Here is a 16,241-nt window from a genome sequence, read left to right on the forward strand (position 1 = left end):
CCAGAAGTGTCGATATCACTGGGAATCTCAGATAATCTTCAACCAACATTTCTTGAACAGTTTATTTGATCATCATCTACACAGCTCTTTTTGAGAGCCTCTACTCCCCTCTTCCTTTATTACAACTGTGACCATAATTCAAAACAAATTAATTTGTTCCGAAGCACTTTGGAACACACCGAAAGGCACCAGAATAATTCATTTTTCTTTTCTTTCAATCAATCAAGACTGATCTGAAATTTCATGTGCTTCACTACAAACATGCAGAGCATATCTTATCACACCTAAATCTCACAGCTTCTAGGCAGCTCAACATAATGCTACACAGCTCTCACGAAACAAATGATGTGTATCTGGAATAGAATCAGCGAACTGGAAAGCGTGCCTTCATGAATTAATGCAAAAAATGAAGAGATGCTGGCAATTATTGAAATATTATCCTGACCAGTGATGAAGCTGAAGCCATTGAAGATTATATCCCATCCAAATCTTCCTCATCTGCTTCCCTTCAATCCTCAACTCTCTTCTAAATTACAAACTCTTTCCTCTTTCCCTGTACAAAATACTACCATTCCCCCCCACCACCCCCCATGCCTCTTTCATTTTCGATATCCAAGAAATTCAATCTGACTAAGAAGTGCAGGAAGAAAAGCAAATAATGATGCTGAGGAAATGTAGATTCTTACTATACTGTACGAACTATGCAACAAATTCAACCCAAATACTGCTATAGACTGTAACTTAGAGTACTGCGTTGTGTAAGATCTGCACAGTGGGATTTCACTTAAAAGGACTGTGGGCAGGTTAGAGAGGAAGGACCAGCTCGTGGGTGAAGTTAACACCTAGTTGGCTACCTTCAGAAAACTGCTGAAGGTATGAACAACGAAAGGTTTGGTATATTGAAGAGCATGCTGAAAAAAATTACTCTCAACTCAGCTGAGATCCAACAAAATATTGTGGAAAGTTCGGGGATAAATTTTTTCTCCAATAATGTCCAATTCTATTTTAATTTAGTGGACTAAATTCTGAATTAGCATTCAATGATCAACGTCACAACTTCCACTGCAGCATGGTCTGACTGTCAAAGTTCAAATGCTGCCATTGTGTTAAAGAGCATCTTGCAGCATCAATGATTGTTGAGACATTGTCCTGGGCAAGAAGTAGTGGCTCTCGTCCACACTCGGAATAAATTCCTCCAAAGCAACTATTCAATCACTTCACAAAGAGTCTGTTTTTCTACTTTTGGCATTGTGTCTATCAGTTCTATCTGAATTCAACCTAATGTCCTTCAAAAAGAGAGAATAAATTCACAAATATTTACAACAGTTCTGGTCATCAGGCTATAGGAAGAATGTTATTAATCTATCAAGGATGCAGAAAAGATCGACAGAAAGCTGTTGGGACTGCGGTGGGTGGGTGGGGGGGCTTGATTTAAAGAGAGACTGCATTGACAAAAATGTTTTCACTGGAATGAAGGAAGTTAAGGGATATAAAATAATGTGAGGTTTATAAAATAAATGCGAGGCATGAATAAGGTGGATTGTGACAGTCTATCTCCCTGGGTTGGAGAGTCTATAAGATCATAGGAGCAGAATCTGGCATTTGGCACATGGAGTCTGCTTTGCTTTTGGAATCATAGTTGATACATTTTTTTTTCTCTTAACCCCATTCTCCTGCCTTCTCACCATAACATTTGACACTCTTACTAATCACGAATATATCAACCTCTATTTTAATCATACACAATGACATTCTCCATGTGTTTTGTGTGGAAATAAATTACACAGATTCACCATCCTCTTGCTGAAGAAATTTTTCCTCATCTTTGTTCTAAAGGGTCATACTTTTATTCTGAGGTTGTGTGCTCTGGTGCAGGACATTCCCACTTCTGGAAACACTCCCTCTACATTCACTCAATCCAGGACATAATATATGATTGAATGCAATGAGAACACCATTCTCATCTTTCTAAATACCAGTGAATACAGTCCCAGAGCCATTAAAAGCTCCTCGCTAGTTCATCCTCTTGTAACCTCCTCTGGACCCTCTCTCAGCATCCCTCTCTGTAGTTGGATCCTGGACTTCCTAACAGAAAGACCACAGCCTGTCCGGCTCAGTAGCAGAATATTGAGCACCTCAGGGCTCTGTGCTCAGCCCACCTGTTCATGGTACTGACCCACAACTGCATTGCCAGATCAAGCTACAAAGTGTCATCAAGTTTGCAGATGACACAACAGCAGTTAACCTCATCAGAAACAACAATGAATCACACTACAGAGAAGTGAAAAATCTCATGAGATGGTGCAAGAGTAACAGCCGGAGTCTCAAAGTGGACAAGAAGGAGATGATCGTGGACTTCAGGAGGACCAGGAACAACCACCCTCCACTACACATCAACAACTCTGTTGTAGAGAGAGTGGAGAGCACGAAGTTCCTTGCAGTTCACTTAACTAGTGATCTATCATTGTCACTCAGCTTCACTGTGAGGAAGGTGCAACAGCGACTGTACTTCCTGAGAAGAATGACATGGGGAAGGCTACCAGCCACATTATGCCAACCTTCTATTGGAGCTCCATTGTGAGCATCCTGGCCGGATGCATCACAGTGTAGTACAGTTGCTGCACAGAAATGGACTGGAGGTCAATTCACAGGACCATAAGAGTGACAGAGAAGATCACAGGAGTCTCCTTCCCCCCCATCGACATGATCTATCGGGATCGTTGTCTGAAGAAGGTGCACAAAATCATTGAGGACCCCTTCCACCCTGCACACAGCATCTTGCAGTTGCTCCCATCAGGAAAGAGATACAGAAATATCAGGGCCAGCACCACCAGGCTGAGGAACAGGTTCTTCCCATGGGCAGTGAGAATGCTGAATGATTAAAGGAACTGCTCACACTAACCATCCGAGACTCTCATTTCCACAAAGCAACATTTATTTATTTATTTTTATAGGTAAAATACTTGTCCTGGACATGTATTATTTGTCTGTATGTATTTTATGTCTGGTTGTGTGTCTGCATGTTTTGCACTGAGGACCAGAGAACGCTGTTTTGTCAGGTTATACTTGTACAATCAGATGACAATAAAATTCACTTGACTAATGCCATAATGTTATATCTTAGATATGGAGCCCAAAACTGCTGATGCTACTCCAAATGAACTGTGAGCAATGCCTTATAAAGTATCAGTATTGCTTTTATATTTTAGTCCTTTCAAAATGAATGCTAACACTGCACTTGCCTTCCTTACTACTGATTCAACATGCCCATTAATCCACAAGGGCTCTCATCCCTTTTGGATTTTCATTTTTTGAATTCTCCCTGCATTTAAAAAATAGTTTAATATCTTTATTCTTTTTACCAAACTGCATGATCAGGCACTTGCCTATTCTGTATTCCATCTGCCACATCACCCATTTTCCTAATCTAAGTCCCTCAACAGATTCTCTACATCCTCAACTCTATCTGCTCCTCCTCCTACATTCTCACCATCAATTCTACCATCCAAATCATCCGCATATAATATGAAAAGTAGTGGACACAGCACTGACCCCTGCAGAATACCACTTGTCACCATCAGCCAACTAGAAAAGGCCCCCTTTATTCCCACACTTTGCCTTCTGCCAGTCAGCCATTCTTCTTTCCAGGCTATTAGTTTTCCTATCAGGGGCTCCTGTCTTGCCTAACATCCCCATGTGTATCATCTTCTCAAAGGCCTTCGGAATATCCAGGAAACAACGTCTATTGGATGTCTATCTTACTTGTTACTTCCTCAAAGAATTACAATAGATTTTTCAGGCAAAATCTTCCTTGAAGGACACCATGTTGACTTTGGTCTATTTTATCATTAGCTTTCAAATACAGTGAAATCTCATGCTTAATAAAGGTATTTAAAATCTTATAAACAACTGATGTCAGGCTAACCAGCTTATAATTTTCTGCCTCTTTTCTCTTTCCTTTCTTAAAAAGTGGGATAATATTTGCAATTTTCCAGAGCCCTGGATCCATTCATGACTCCGGTGCTTCCTGGAAGATTACTGTCAATGTCTCCACAATTTCTTCAACTATCTTCCTTCGTATTCCTGAGGAGTAGTCCATTCAGTCCAGGTGACTTAGCCACCTTCAGTTTCCCAATCTCTTTCTCCTTACAAAGGAGTCATTTCTCCCCTGACACGCTTGAATTCCTGGTACATTGGTGATGTCTTCCAAAATGAAGATTAATACAAAATATTTGTTGGCCTGTGTTCCACTCACCTCACCCAGGCCTTTCTTCCTTTCACACCTCTGCCTTTTTTCTCAGGAGCCTACCTGCTCTTGGCTTGAAGAAGGGCCTAAAACACCGATTATTTATCTTTACCTCTAATGGCTGCTGCGTGACCTGCTGAGTTCCTTCAGCATTGTGTTTTGACACAATATACCTATTCAGTTAATCTGTAATTTATTTGTTCCACATTACCACTTCTTCAGTTTCATCTTCCAGTGGTCTAATGTCCATTCTTGCCTCTCTTTCACTCTATATTTTGATGTCCTTTTTAATATTATTGGTTCACATTTCAACTCATTGCTTTTTCATTCACCTCCTGTTGGTTTTTAAGAGCTTCCTAATTCTCTGGCATTTGCAATATGCTGCTTTTAACTTCCCTTGTCTCATCTACCCTTTGAAATTCTTCTTCTTTTGGATGAAATGATCCTGCATCTTGCAAATTTCTGCCACCCTTAAACTCTTGCCATTGCTACTCTATTGCCATCCCTGCTCGGGTCCCCTTCTGTAGTGTAGATAAAAGCTCACACTTGAATGGAGGGAGAATTATCGCTTGTACCCAAAAGGATTCTATATCTTGATTCCAGTTTTTTAAAAAATCAACAGAGCCACCCCACCCTGCTTTTCACACCTGCCTTTCTTTTTAATTAGAGGTATATCCTTGGATATTTAGTTCCCAGCTACGATCCTCCTTCGGCCACAACTTTTTCCCACAACATCATACCTGCCAATTTCTAATTGAGCTTGAAACTCATCTACCTCATTTCATACATTATGTGCATTTAAATACAAAAACCTACAGTCTTCATGTTGCCTGAGGTTAAATTCTTATCCTTTTTTCAACTTTTATTCTGGAGTCTTCAGTAACCTGTCCTGCACTCTTCTTCCCTTTAGCTTCATCCATTCTTAACCTATCTGTTAAACCCACCCCTTCTATTATTTAGTTCAAAGCCTTATCCACAGCCCTAATTATATGATTCACGAGGAATCTGGTTCCAGCACCATTCGGGTGGAGCCCATCCCATCAGAAGAGCTCCGTCCTCCAAGATACTGATGCCAACATCTCACAAATTCAAATCCATGCATATTAGTCCCTAATCTTATTAGCCCTGTGCCTATATGCATGTGGCTCGGGTAGCAATCCAGAGATCATTACCTTTTTTGTTCTGTTCTTTAATTTAGTCCCTAGCAGTTCAAGTTCCCTTCCTTCATTCATTAGTTCTCCCTCCATTCAAGTGTGAGCTTTTATCTAAGCTACAGAAGGGGACCTGAGCAAATTCTTTTCCCTAGTTATAACAATGTTGTTGGTATCCACATTGATCACAACTACTGAATCTTTCCCCTAACACTCCAAATTATTTTGTAGGTCATATGAGATGAGTGGAGAGAAGTGAAATTCAAAAAGTGCAGACACTGTGATTTTGAAAAAGTGGTCACCCATTTCAATTCCCCACCCCGTTCCCTTGCCAACATGCATATTCATGGTCTCATACACTGCCAAACTGAGTCAGCTCGCAACTTGGAGGAAAACACCACCATTTGGGCATCCTCCAACTAGCATTAACATCGACTTATCTGGTTTCAGTTAGCCATACCCAATCTACCCTTGTGTCTCCTTCCCCTAAGCTCTGCTTCCACAGAGCCAAAAACCACCCTATCTCCCCCAGATAATCCTCACCTTTCCTACATCCCATCCATATCCAATTAACACATTTTATCTGTTGGTCTGTCCTCCTCCCCTGCCCGTTCCCTTCTCCCCATCCTTAATTGCCTGATTTTTACTCATACCTTGAAGAAGGGCTCAGACTCGAAACATTGGTAATATTTTACCTCCTATGGATGCTGTAAGACCTGCTGAGTTCCTCCAGCATTTCTGTGTTTTTACTAGACGAGTTGAGCTGCCCTGGGCAGGCAACAAAGCCTTTGATACTCTATTTCCTCACTAGAGAGAACTGTGTCTATTCCCCTGACTATACCATTTACCACTACAATCTTTTTGCTGCCCCCTCTCTTGGATGGTTGCCTGAACCACAGTGATTTCTCATCCCTCCTACAGCTCCCACTTCCATCCGCTCATGGAGCAAGAATCTGTTGGACAAGTTTAAGAGCTGAGGCTCCTCCAGAATTAGATCTTGGTTCCCCCACCTGCCCCACAAGCATTCACGCTTATCTCAAGCTAGAAGGCATTGGTTTATGAGGAGAAGGGAATATTTAAAGGTAATGTAAAGGGCACCTTTTTCTCGACACAGAAAGCGCAACAATCTCCCAGATGCAGTGGTAGAGACAGGTAATAATTAGAAGGTCTAAAAGAAATTTGGACAGATTATGCGGATAGGAAAGATTTCAAGGGATATGTCAAATGCAGGCGAATGAGATTAACATTGGTAGCATGGACAAAATGGTATGTTTGCTACTGTACAACCCTTATGAATTGCTATGAATTGAAGAAAATAACTTTTGTTTTTCAGTTGAATATGACTTGGAGTGGTAAAGAACACAACTCAAGCCCAGCAACTGTCTTCACACAAATATTAAAACATCCCACTGGATTTTGACAATAGATACTGACCATGTAATAAAAACTGCTGTAAAACTCACCCATCATCAGTAGTGAGGAGAAAGTTCAGCAGTAAACGAACGGACTGTTCAACGTTTATCTGGTGGGTGGTCGGCATTCGTTTGTTCAGCTGGTAAAGTATTGCGGAGATAATAGCTTCCAAGCGAGCCACACTAAGTTCGGCATTCGGATCCATTGTATTTAGCCCATTTTCTCTGAATGCCTCTATAACATTCCAAACATCTACCAAGTGCACTAAGTAAGTAAAAAGAAAAAGGTTGATGAGTTTCATAAAACAGAAGGCAGTTGAACCTTGCTGATTCAACCTCCAAATCCCTCTTTCCTAAACTAATTTCCACCATGATCAATCTGGTTGAAAACATCCACGGATTTCTTACTAATGTGTTGAACACTTTTCACCTCTATACCATGGCACTCATTTAGCATCACTCCTATATTTGCAGCATTTACTTTTCTTCTTTCAAATTTTAGCACCTGTGGGGGTTTTTTTTTAAATGTTCACCTTGATTCTGGTTGAATCCTCAATGGGTTTCTGATCCCAAATGATATCTCTCCCCAAGTATTGGAATTTTCAAGTTTTCATTAGTATCACTGAGCAATCCGTATCTTTAACCCAGCTCTACGAAAAGTATCTGAGAGTTTGTTATCTCTGTGAATTTTCTTGTTTTCATCCAAACTCAATTCTGAATGGAATACTAAATTTATCTACCTCCATTATATTCTGATGGCTTTTTGTTCTGCTGAGAACAACCAGACCCTCTCTATATGACAAAATCCTATGCTTATCACAGATGAGAAAAGTTATTTCACCAATGACAATTAATTAATTGAGAGGTTTTTAATTCCTCACTTCAATATTCAATTGTCCTTTACAAAAAAAATTACTTCCAATATTCACCACGAATGTCTGTTTCATTTGTTAATTTACTGAAGAACAACTTTCTGGAAACAATATTAATCTGACTTTTATGATATTGAGCCAATGTTCTCTTCTTGCATTCTTACTATTCAGTTCAAAGCAATGTTTCAAGGCTATCTTCTTAATTCTTTTAGCTGTTTTGTCTATTGCAATGAAAATTTCACAAAAAATGACTAATTTCCAGGCTTGGGAGACAAGGAGATGGCAGAAGAAGAACTGAATGAGTATTTTCCATAATTCTTCACTGGGGAAGACATTAGCATGATACACGACTTTCAAGGCTGTCAGGGAAGAGATGAGTGCAGTAATGCTCAGAAGATCCAGCTGCGCTGGATGGGTCACGTCTCCAGAATGGAGGACCATCGCCTTCCCAAGATCGTGTTATATGGCGAGCTCTCCACTGGCCACCGTGACAGAAGTGCACCAAAGAAAAGGTACAAGGACTGCCTAAAGAAATCTCTTGGTGCCTGCCACATTGACCACCGCCAGTGGGCTGATAACGCCTCAAACCGTGCATCTTGGCGCCTCACAGTTTGGCGGGCAGCAACCTCCTTTGAAGAAGACCGCAGAGCCCTCCCCTGCAACTGCTGCAACCGTGTCTGCCTGTCCCGCATCGGACTTGTCAGCCACAAACGAGCCTGCAGCTGACGTGGACTTTTTACCCCCTCCATAAATCTTCGTCCGCGAAGCCAAGCCAAAGAGAGACTTGGGAAGCTGAAAGGTTTAACAGTACCCAAGTCTCCTGAAAAAAGTAGCCACAGATTGATTCCAAAAATCAATAAACTCTCGCATGGATCCAGAGGATTGGAAAATTGCAAAGGTCACTCCACTATTTAAAAAGGGAAGAAGACAGCATAAAGGATATTATAGACCTGTAAGCCTAACATCAGTGGTAGGGAAGTTGTTGGGGTTGATTGTCAAGTATGTGCCTGACAAGATAGGCCAAAGTCAGCATGGTTTGTTTAAGATAAAATCTTGCGTGACAAACTACTGCAATTTTTTGAGGAAACCTTAAGCAGGTTTGACAAAAGAGATGCAGAGGATATTGAATATATATCAAAAGGCCTTCGACAATGGGGTGCACATGAGGCTGTTTTACAAGATGATAGTTGATGAAATTACAGAAAACACACTAACATGTGTAGAGCATTGGTTGATCAGCAAGAAACAGAGAGTGAGAATAAAAGGATCCAGTTCTGTTTGGCTACTGGTTACTAGTTGTGTTCCTCAAGGGTTGTTGTTGGGACCACTTCTTTTTATATAGTACGTTAATCATTTAGATGGCAAAATAATGGCTTTGTGGCTAATTTTGCAGATGTTACAAAGATAGGTGGAGGGACAGGTTCTGATAAGGAAATGGAGCAGCTATAGAGAGACTTATAGATTATACAAATGGGGAAAGGAGTGGCAAATGAAATACAATGTTGGAACGTGTACAGTTTTGAACTTTGGTAGAAGGAATAAAAGGGAAGATTATTAATTGGATGAGGAGAAAGTTCAAAATCTGGAGGCGTAAAGGGACTTGGGTGTCCTTGTGCAGGATACCTTAAAGGTTAACCTCTGGGTTGAGTTGATGGTGAAGAAGATGAATGCAATCTTGGCATTTATATCAAGAGGAATAGGATACAAGATGAAGGATATGATATTGAGGCTTTGTAAGGCACAATTGAGGACCCACGTAGAGTATAGGGTACCATTTTTGGCTCTTTTTTAAGAAACGTGCTGTCTTTGAAGAGTCTTCAGAGAAGATTCACAAGAAGAATTCCTGGAATGAAACGATTAGCATATGAGAAATGTTTGATGGCTCTTGGACTGTACCAAGGAAATCAGAAGAATGAGGAGGGACCTCATAGAAACATATTGAGTTTTGAAAGGCCTGGACAGAGTAAATATGGCAGAGTTGTTTTCATGGAAAGGGAGTCAAGGACAAGAGGGCACAACCTCAGGATGGAAGGGTGCCCATTTAAAACAGAGATGCAAAGGAATTTCTTGAGAGTGGTGAACCTCTGGAATATGCTACCATGAGAGGCTGTGGAGGCCAGGTTGATGGGTGCATTTAAGGAAAAGATTGATAGATATCTGTATAGTTCAGTTATAAAAGGTTATGAGGAAAAGATAGGGGAGTGGGGCTGGGAGGGAGAATGGATCATTATGGAATGGCGGAGCAGGCTCAATGGGTCGAATGGCCTATAACTGCTCCAATATCTTATGGTCTTCAATGTTCAGGTTTCCTCATCTCTCTTTCAATCTCAAGCCTTTATCACCACAGATGATCTTATCCATCAATACAGGTCATGGTTTGGTCAATGGCACATTAAGTCATGATTTCTCCGGATTTGTATTCCACTGCTTGAGTTATTAAGTTAAACCTCCTAAGGCTTTGTTGATTGTTGTTCTGCATAGTAGGGCATGCTCAGCATTGCTTCTATGAAAAGTCTTGTGTTTTCATTGACTGCATTGCTAATGTTCTATTACAGGGTTATTTTTGCTAATGTTACATTTCTGACCTTACAGTGTACTTTCATTAAATTTCACTAACAATTTTTCATTCTTTTTACAGAATTTATCAAACTTCCCTACAAATTCAAAAGCTCCAAAATGCTTTGTAGTTGTCTGCTGTCTCCATAATTCAATAAAATACTGAATAAATATCATTCAGACCAATCAGAAAATGTAGAGGTCGATATCTTTCAAATGCCCATCTGACTAAACTTTCTATCTTGACAAAACTTGTCCAACAAAGTTTTTTTTTGTTTTCTGCACTCCAGCAATTTCCTAATGATTGTCAGCTCGATCCATACAGTTTTGAGATTAGCCATCAGTCTCGATCAATTTGAATCAAATACCAACAGCAAATTGCAAATTCACAACAACATTTAGCCTATCACATGAGGTCAAGGCTCCTTCAAGTAACTCCAGTAAAAATGAAGCTGCGCCTTTGAAAATCAGGATAACTTTGTATCTATTTCTAGTTGCCTTAACACCCATCCAGAAAATAAACTCCTCATTTCTTGACAGGAATTTATTTACCAGCATGTTTTTCTCATGTCAAGCTCCCCATGATGATGCCAACTTTGGTGTAACAGCCATCTTATGGGGACATCCATGACAACTGCCTGACATAAGCACCAGACTACAGGTCAGGAAGATTAAGCTATGGATAAAAGGAGACAAAATTGGAAAGTGTTTAATTGAGGAAGGTATAATTACAATGGGATGAAGCAGGAACTAGCAAGAGTAAATTAGAAACTGAAGTTCAAGGGTGAAAGCACAGAACTAATATAGAGAATGCTTAGGGACCTCTTGTGTGGGATTTAGCATAGATTTGTCCCACTGGGACATGGAAAAGATGGTAGGAAACAGAAACTTGGCTGACAAAACAGGTGAGGCAGCTGGTCAAGAGGAAGAAGGAAGCATACATTAAATTTAGGAAGCAGGAAACAGGAAGGCCTCATAATATGTATATGGTAGCCAGGAAGGTGCTTAAGAAAGGATTTAGAAGAGCTCAAAGGAGGCATGAGAAATCCTTGGCCTGTAGGATGAAGGAGAACCTGAAGCTGTTCCATGTGTATGTGAAGAACAGAAGGATGACGAGAATGAAGGTGGGCTACTAAAGGATAAAGGAGGCAATATGTGCCTGGAGTCAGAGGAGTTTCGGGAGGTTATAAATGAATACTTTGTTTCAGTATTCACAATGGAAAATTATCTTTATCAGGGTGAGTTCAGAATAGAACGATGTTGAGATTAATAAAGAAGAAGAGTTGGATCTTCTTAAAAACATTAAGACTGGTAAGTCCCTGGGGCTGGACATGATATAACTAAGATTCCTGTAGGAAATGAAAGAAGAGATAGCTAGGGCAGTAACTATGATTTTTGAGTCTCCTTTGCCATAGGGGGCAGTGCTGGAGGATTGGAGAATGGCAAATGTGGTCACCTTATTTAAAAAAGGTAATAGGGAGAATGCTGGGAATTATAGACAGTGGTGTGAAAACTATTGGAGAGCATTCTTAAGGATAGGATCGATGAGCATTTGGAGAAGTACAATCTAATCAAGGCCAGTCAACATGGCCTTGTGAAGAGAATGCCATGTCTCATGAGCTGAATTTAGTTTTTTGAGGAAGTAACAAAAGATATTGATCAGGATATGATGGTAGATGTGGTCTAAATAGATTTTAGTAAGGCATTTGACAAGATCCCCCATGAGAGACTTGTTCAGAAAATCATGAGGCATTGGATCCATGGAACCTTGGCTATGTGGATAAAAAATTTGCTTTGATGTAGAAAGCGGAGAGTAGTAGTGGACGGAAAGTATTCTGCCTGGAGGTCAGTAACTAGTGGAGTTCAATTGGATCGCTGCTCTTTGTGATTTTTATAAATGACTTAGATGAAGAGGTAGAAAAATGGGTCAGTAAGTTTATGGATGATATGAAAGTTGGGGGGATTGTGGATGGTGCTGAAGGTTCAAGGAGGTTACAGAAGGATATAGACAGAACCAAAGAACATTACAGCACAGAAACAGGCCCCTTCAGCCCTTCCAGGCCATGCCAAATCTCTTTTTTTTGCCTAGTCCAACTGACCTTCACCCAGTCCATTGCTCTCCATACCTCTTCCATCCATCTACCTGTCCAAATTCCTCTTAAAAATTAAAATTGAACCGCATTAACCACTTCAGCTGGCAGGTCATTCCACATTCCCATCACTCTATGTGTGAAGAAGTTTCCACTAATGTTCCTCCTGAACATTTCCCCTTTTACCCTTAATCCATGCCCTCTTGTTTGTATTTCACTTACCCTCAGTGGAAAAATCTTGTCCACATTTCCTCTGTCTATCTCCCTCATAATTTTAAATACCGCTATTATTGTGACCTGTGACACTATTATAATTGCTTGAGCAACATGCAGGCATTGTTTGTTTTGACTAGTTTAATAAAAAGTACATTCCAAAGTAGCATTGATTTTTTTTCACTATTTATTTGAACTCTTTAAACAGTAAACTGTACTTAAAACAATAAATGGACAATAAACATTTAATACGTTAATACTTTAAAAATTACATGGTCAAAGCAATTATCTGAACCGTCTCCATCTTACTCTGATCCTACACAGAACAAAAGAAAATTCAAATGAACACTTTGCTTATATTATATACACAGAAAAATACCTTGGCTTTCAGTCTGTTACTATAGAGACATTCCAATAATTCATAAAGAAAATGCAAGCTGATCATTGCAAATATGTGTTTGCAAGTCATTTTAACCATTACAATAATCAAATCTCCTTTCATTCTTCTATGCTCCAGGGGATAAAATTATAACCTGTTTAACCTTTTCCTGTAACTCAGTTCATGAAGTCTGGGCAATATTCTAGTAAATCTTGTCTGCACTCTTTCAATCTCATTGATATCTGTCCTGTATTTAGGTGACTAAAACTGCACACAATACTCCAAATTTGGCCTCACCAATGTATTATACATCCCATCTTCTATACTCAATACTTATATTTATGAAGGCCAATATACCCAAAGATCTCTTTATAACCCTATCCACCTGTGACTCCACATTCAGGGAATTATGTATCTGTGTTCTCAGATCCCTCTGTTCTACTGCACTCCTCAGTACCATACCATTTACTGTGTATGTCCTTTCTTGGTTTGTCCTTCTAAAATGCAACACTTCACACTTGTCTCCATTAAATTCCATTTTTAATTTTTCAGCCCATTTTTTCCATCTGGTCCAGATCCCTCTGAGAGCTTTGAAAATCTTCTTCACTGTCCATAACACCTTCAATCTTAGTGTCATCTGCAAACTTGCTGCTACAATTTACAACATTATCATCCAGATCATTGATATAGATGATAGACAAAAATGGTCTCAGCACTGATCCCGAAGGCACACCACTAGTCTCAGGTTTCCAAGATGAAAAGCAAGCATCCACCCACTTCTCTCTGACTTCTCCCATCCATCCATTGTCGAATCTATTTCACTATTTCATCATGATTACCTAGTGCCTGAACCTTCCTGTCTAACCTTCCATATGGGTCTTGATCAAATGCCATTCTAAAGTCCATTTAGACAACATCTACAGCATTTCTTTCATCAACTTTTCTTATAACCGTCTCGAAAAACTCTAAGATAGGTTAAACATAACCTACCACACACAAAGCCATGCTGACTATCTCGAATCAATTTCTGGCTATCCAAATAATTGTTTATCCGATCTCTTAGAGCACCTTCCAATAATTTACCTACTACTGACATCAGGTTCACTGGTCATAATATCCAGGGTTACTTTTGGAGTCTTTTTTAAGCAACGTAACAATGTGAGCTACACTCCAATCCTCCGGCACCACACCCATGGCGAAGGACATGTTAAATATTTCTGCCAGAGCCCCAAATATTTCTACACTAGCCTCCTCAAGGTCCAAAGGACTATCTTGTCAGGCCCTGGAGATCTATCCACCTTTATTTTAAGACAAGTACTTCCTCCTCTTTAATCTGTACAGGTTCACTGGTGTCAATTATTATTTTACTTACTTTCCATGATTCTATCCCCATTTCCTGAGTAAATACTATTGAAAAAATATCATTTAAGATCTTCCCCCTCTCATTTGGCTCCATATGAAGCTGAACACTCTGATCCTCAAGGGGACCAATTTCGCCCTTACTCTCCCTTTGCTCTTAATCATACCTATAAAGACGTTTATGATTTCCTTCATATTTTTTGAGGTTTTTCTTATATTTTTTATACTCAAGTACCTCATTTGCACAATGTTGCCTGCTATACAACTCTCTCTTCTTCTGAACCAGATCCCAATATTCCTCAAAAAGCAGGGTTACCTTTGCCTTTAATCCTGACAGGAACATACAAATTTTGTACTCTCAAAATTTCACCTTTGAATGACCTCCACTTATCTCATACATCCTTGCCAGAAAAAAAAAACCCTACCAGAATCCACACATTCTAGATTCTTTGTCATTTTCTCAATATTGGACCTTCTCCAATTTAGAATCTCACCCTAAGGCCCAGACCTATCCTTCTCCACATGTTAAGTTAAACTAATAGCATTATGATCTCTGGTCCAAAAAAAATTCCTCTACACATACTTTTGTCACCTGTCCCATCTCGTTCTCTAATAGGAGATCCAGTATTGCACTCTTTCTAGCTGGTACCTCTATATTTTGATTTGGAAAACTTTCATGAGCACATTTGACAAACTCCATGCCATCCAGCTCTTTCACAGTATGGGAGTCCCAGTCAATATGTGGAAAATTAAAATCTCCTACTGTCACAAGCTTATGCTTCCTGCAGCTGTCTGCTATCTCTCTCTCTCTACAGATTTACTCCTCCAATTCTCATTGGCTATTTGGCGGTACTATAATACAACCCCATGAGTGTAGTCATATAGTTTCAATTCCTTAGCTCCACCCATAGAGCCTCAGGAGACAAGCCCTCTTGTCTGTCTGAGCACAGCTGTGATATATTCCCTGATGAGGAATGTTACTCCTCCCCCTTTCATTTCCCCCCCCCCCCCCACCCCCATTCTATTGCATCTAAACCAACAGATGCTTGGAACACTGCCCCTCCTGCAACTAAGTTTCACTAATGGTCACAATATCATAATTCCATGTGCGAATCCACACACTAAGCTCGTCTGCCTTTCCTACAATACTCTTTACATTTAAATAGATGCACCTGAGAACATTTCCACCATGTACAACCCGTTGACTTCTCACAGTGCATGCAATTTTTCACATCATTCTCCTATCTATCTCCTCTGGCATTCTGGTTCCTATTCCCCTGCAAATCTAGTCTAAACCCATCAGAGCAGTACTAGCAAATCTTCCTGTGAGGATATTAGACCCCCTCCAGTACAGAAGCAAACTGTCCCATCAAAACAGATAGCACTTTCCTTGAAAGAGAGCCGAATGATCCAGAAAACTGAAGGCCTCCCTCCTGCACCATGTCTTCATCCACATGTTAAACTCCATTATCCTCCTATTTCTAACCTCATGAGCACATGGCATGGGTAGCAATCCTGAGATCACACCCTTTGAAGTCCTATCCTTCAAAATAGTGCCCAACTCCCTGAACTTCCCTTGCAGGACCTTCTCACCCTTCCTACCCATGTCATTAGTCCCTATATGGACCACAAATCTAGATGCTCACCCTCCCTCCTGGGATCTGGAACCAGGGAAGCAACATACAATCCAAGAACCTCAATAATTTCCACAGAACTTCTTACCCTCTAACTAAGAAATCCCCTATCATTACAGCTCACCTCTTGTCTTCCCTTCCCTTCTGAGCCACAGGACCAGACTCCATGCCAGAGACCTGATCACCATGGCTTCTCCCTGGTAGGTTGTCCCCTCAACAATATCCAAAATAGTCTACTTGTTATTGAGGGGAATGGCCACAGGTGTGTCCTGCACTGCCTGTCTGTTCCCTTTCCTTCTCCGGATTGCCACCTACCTACCCTAACCTCC

At 40.3% G+C, this 16,241-nt stretch overlaps 1 protein-coding gene across 22 annotated transcripts in view; it reads right to left on the bottom strand.

Annotated features, from left to right (window-relative positions):
* Positions 1 to 16,241, bottom strand: part of dtna (dystrobrevin, alpha) — a 438,543-nt gene that overhangs the window by 172,437 nt on the left and 249,865 nt on the right. For all 22 annotated transcript variants that reach the window (XM_069921569.1, XM_069921565.1, XM_069921564.1 and 19 more), the window contains one exon: positions 6,861 to 7,074. In XM_069921569.1, coding sequence (XP_069777670.1) covers positions 6,861 to 7,074 — 214 coding nt within the window. The remainder of the gene's footprint in view (positions 1 to 6,860; positions 7,075 to 16,241) is intronic.

The sequence above is a fragment of the Narcine bancroftii genome, chromosome 2 (genome assembly GCF_036971445.1).
Source record: "Narcine bancroftii isolate sNarBan1 chromosome 2, sNarBan1.hap1, whole genome shotgun sequence".
Lineage (NCBI taxonomy): Eukaryota > Metazoa > Chordata > Chondrichthyes > Torpediniformes > Narcinidae > Narcine > Narcine bancroftii.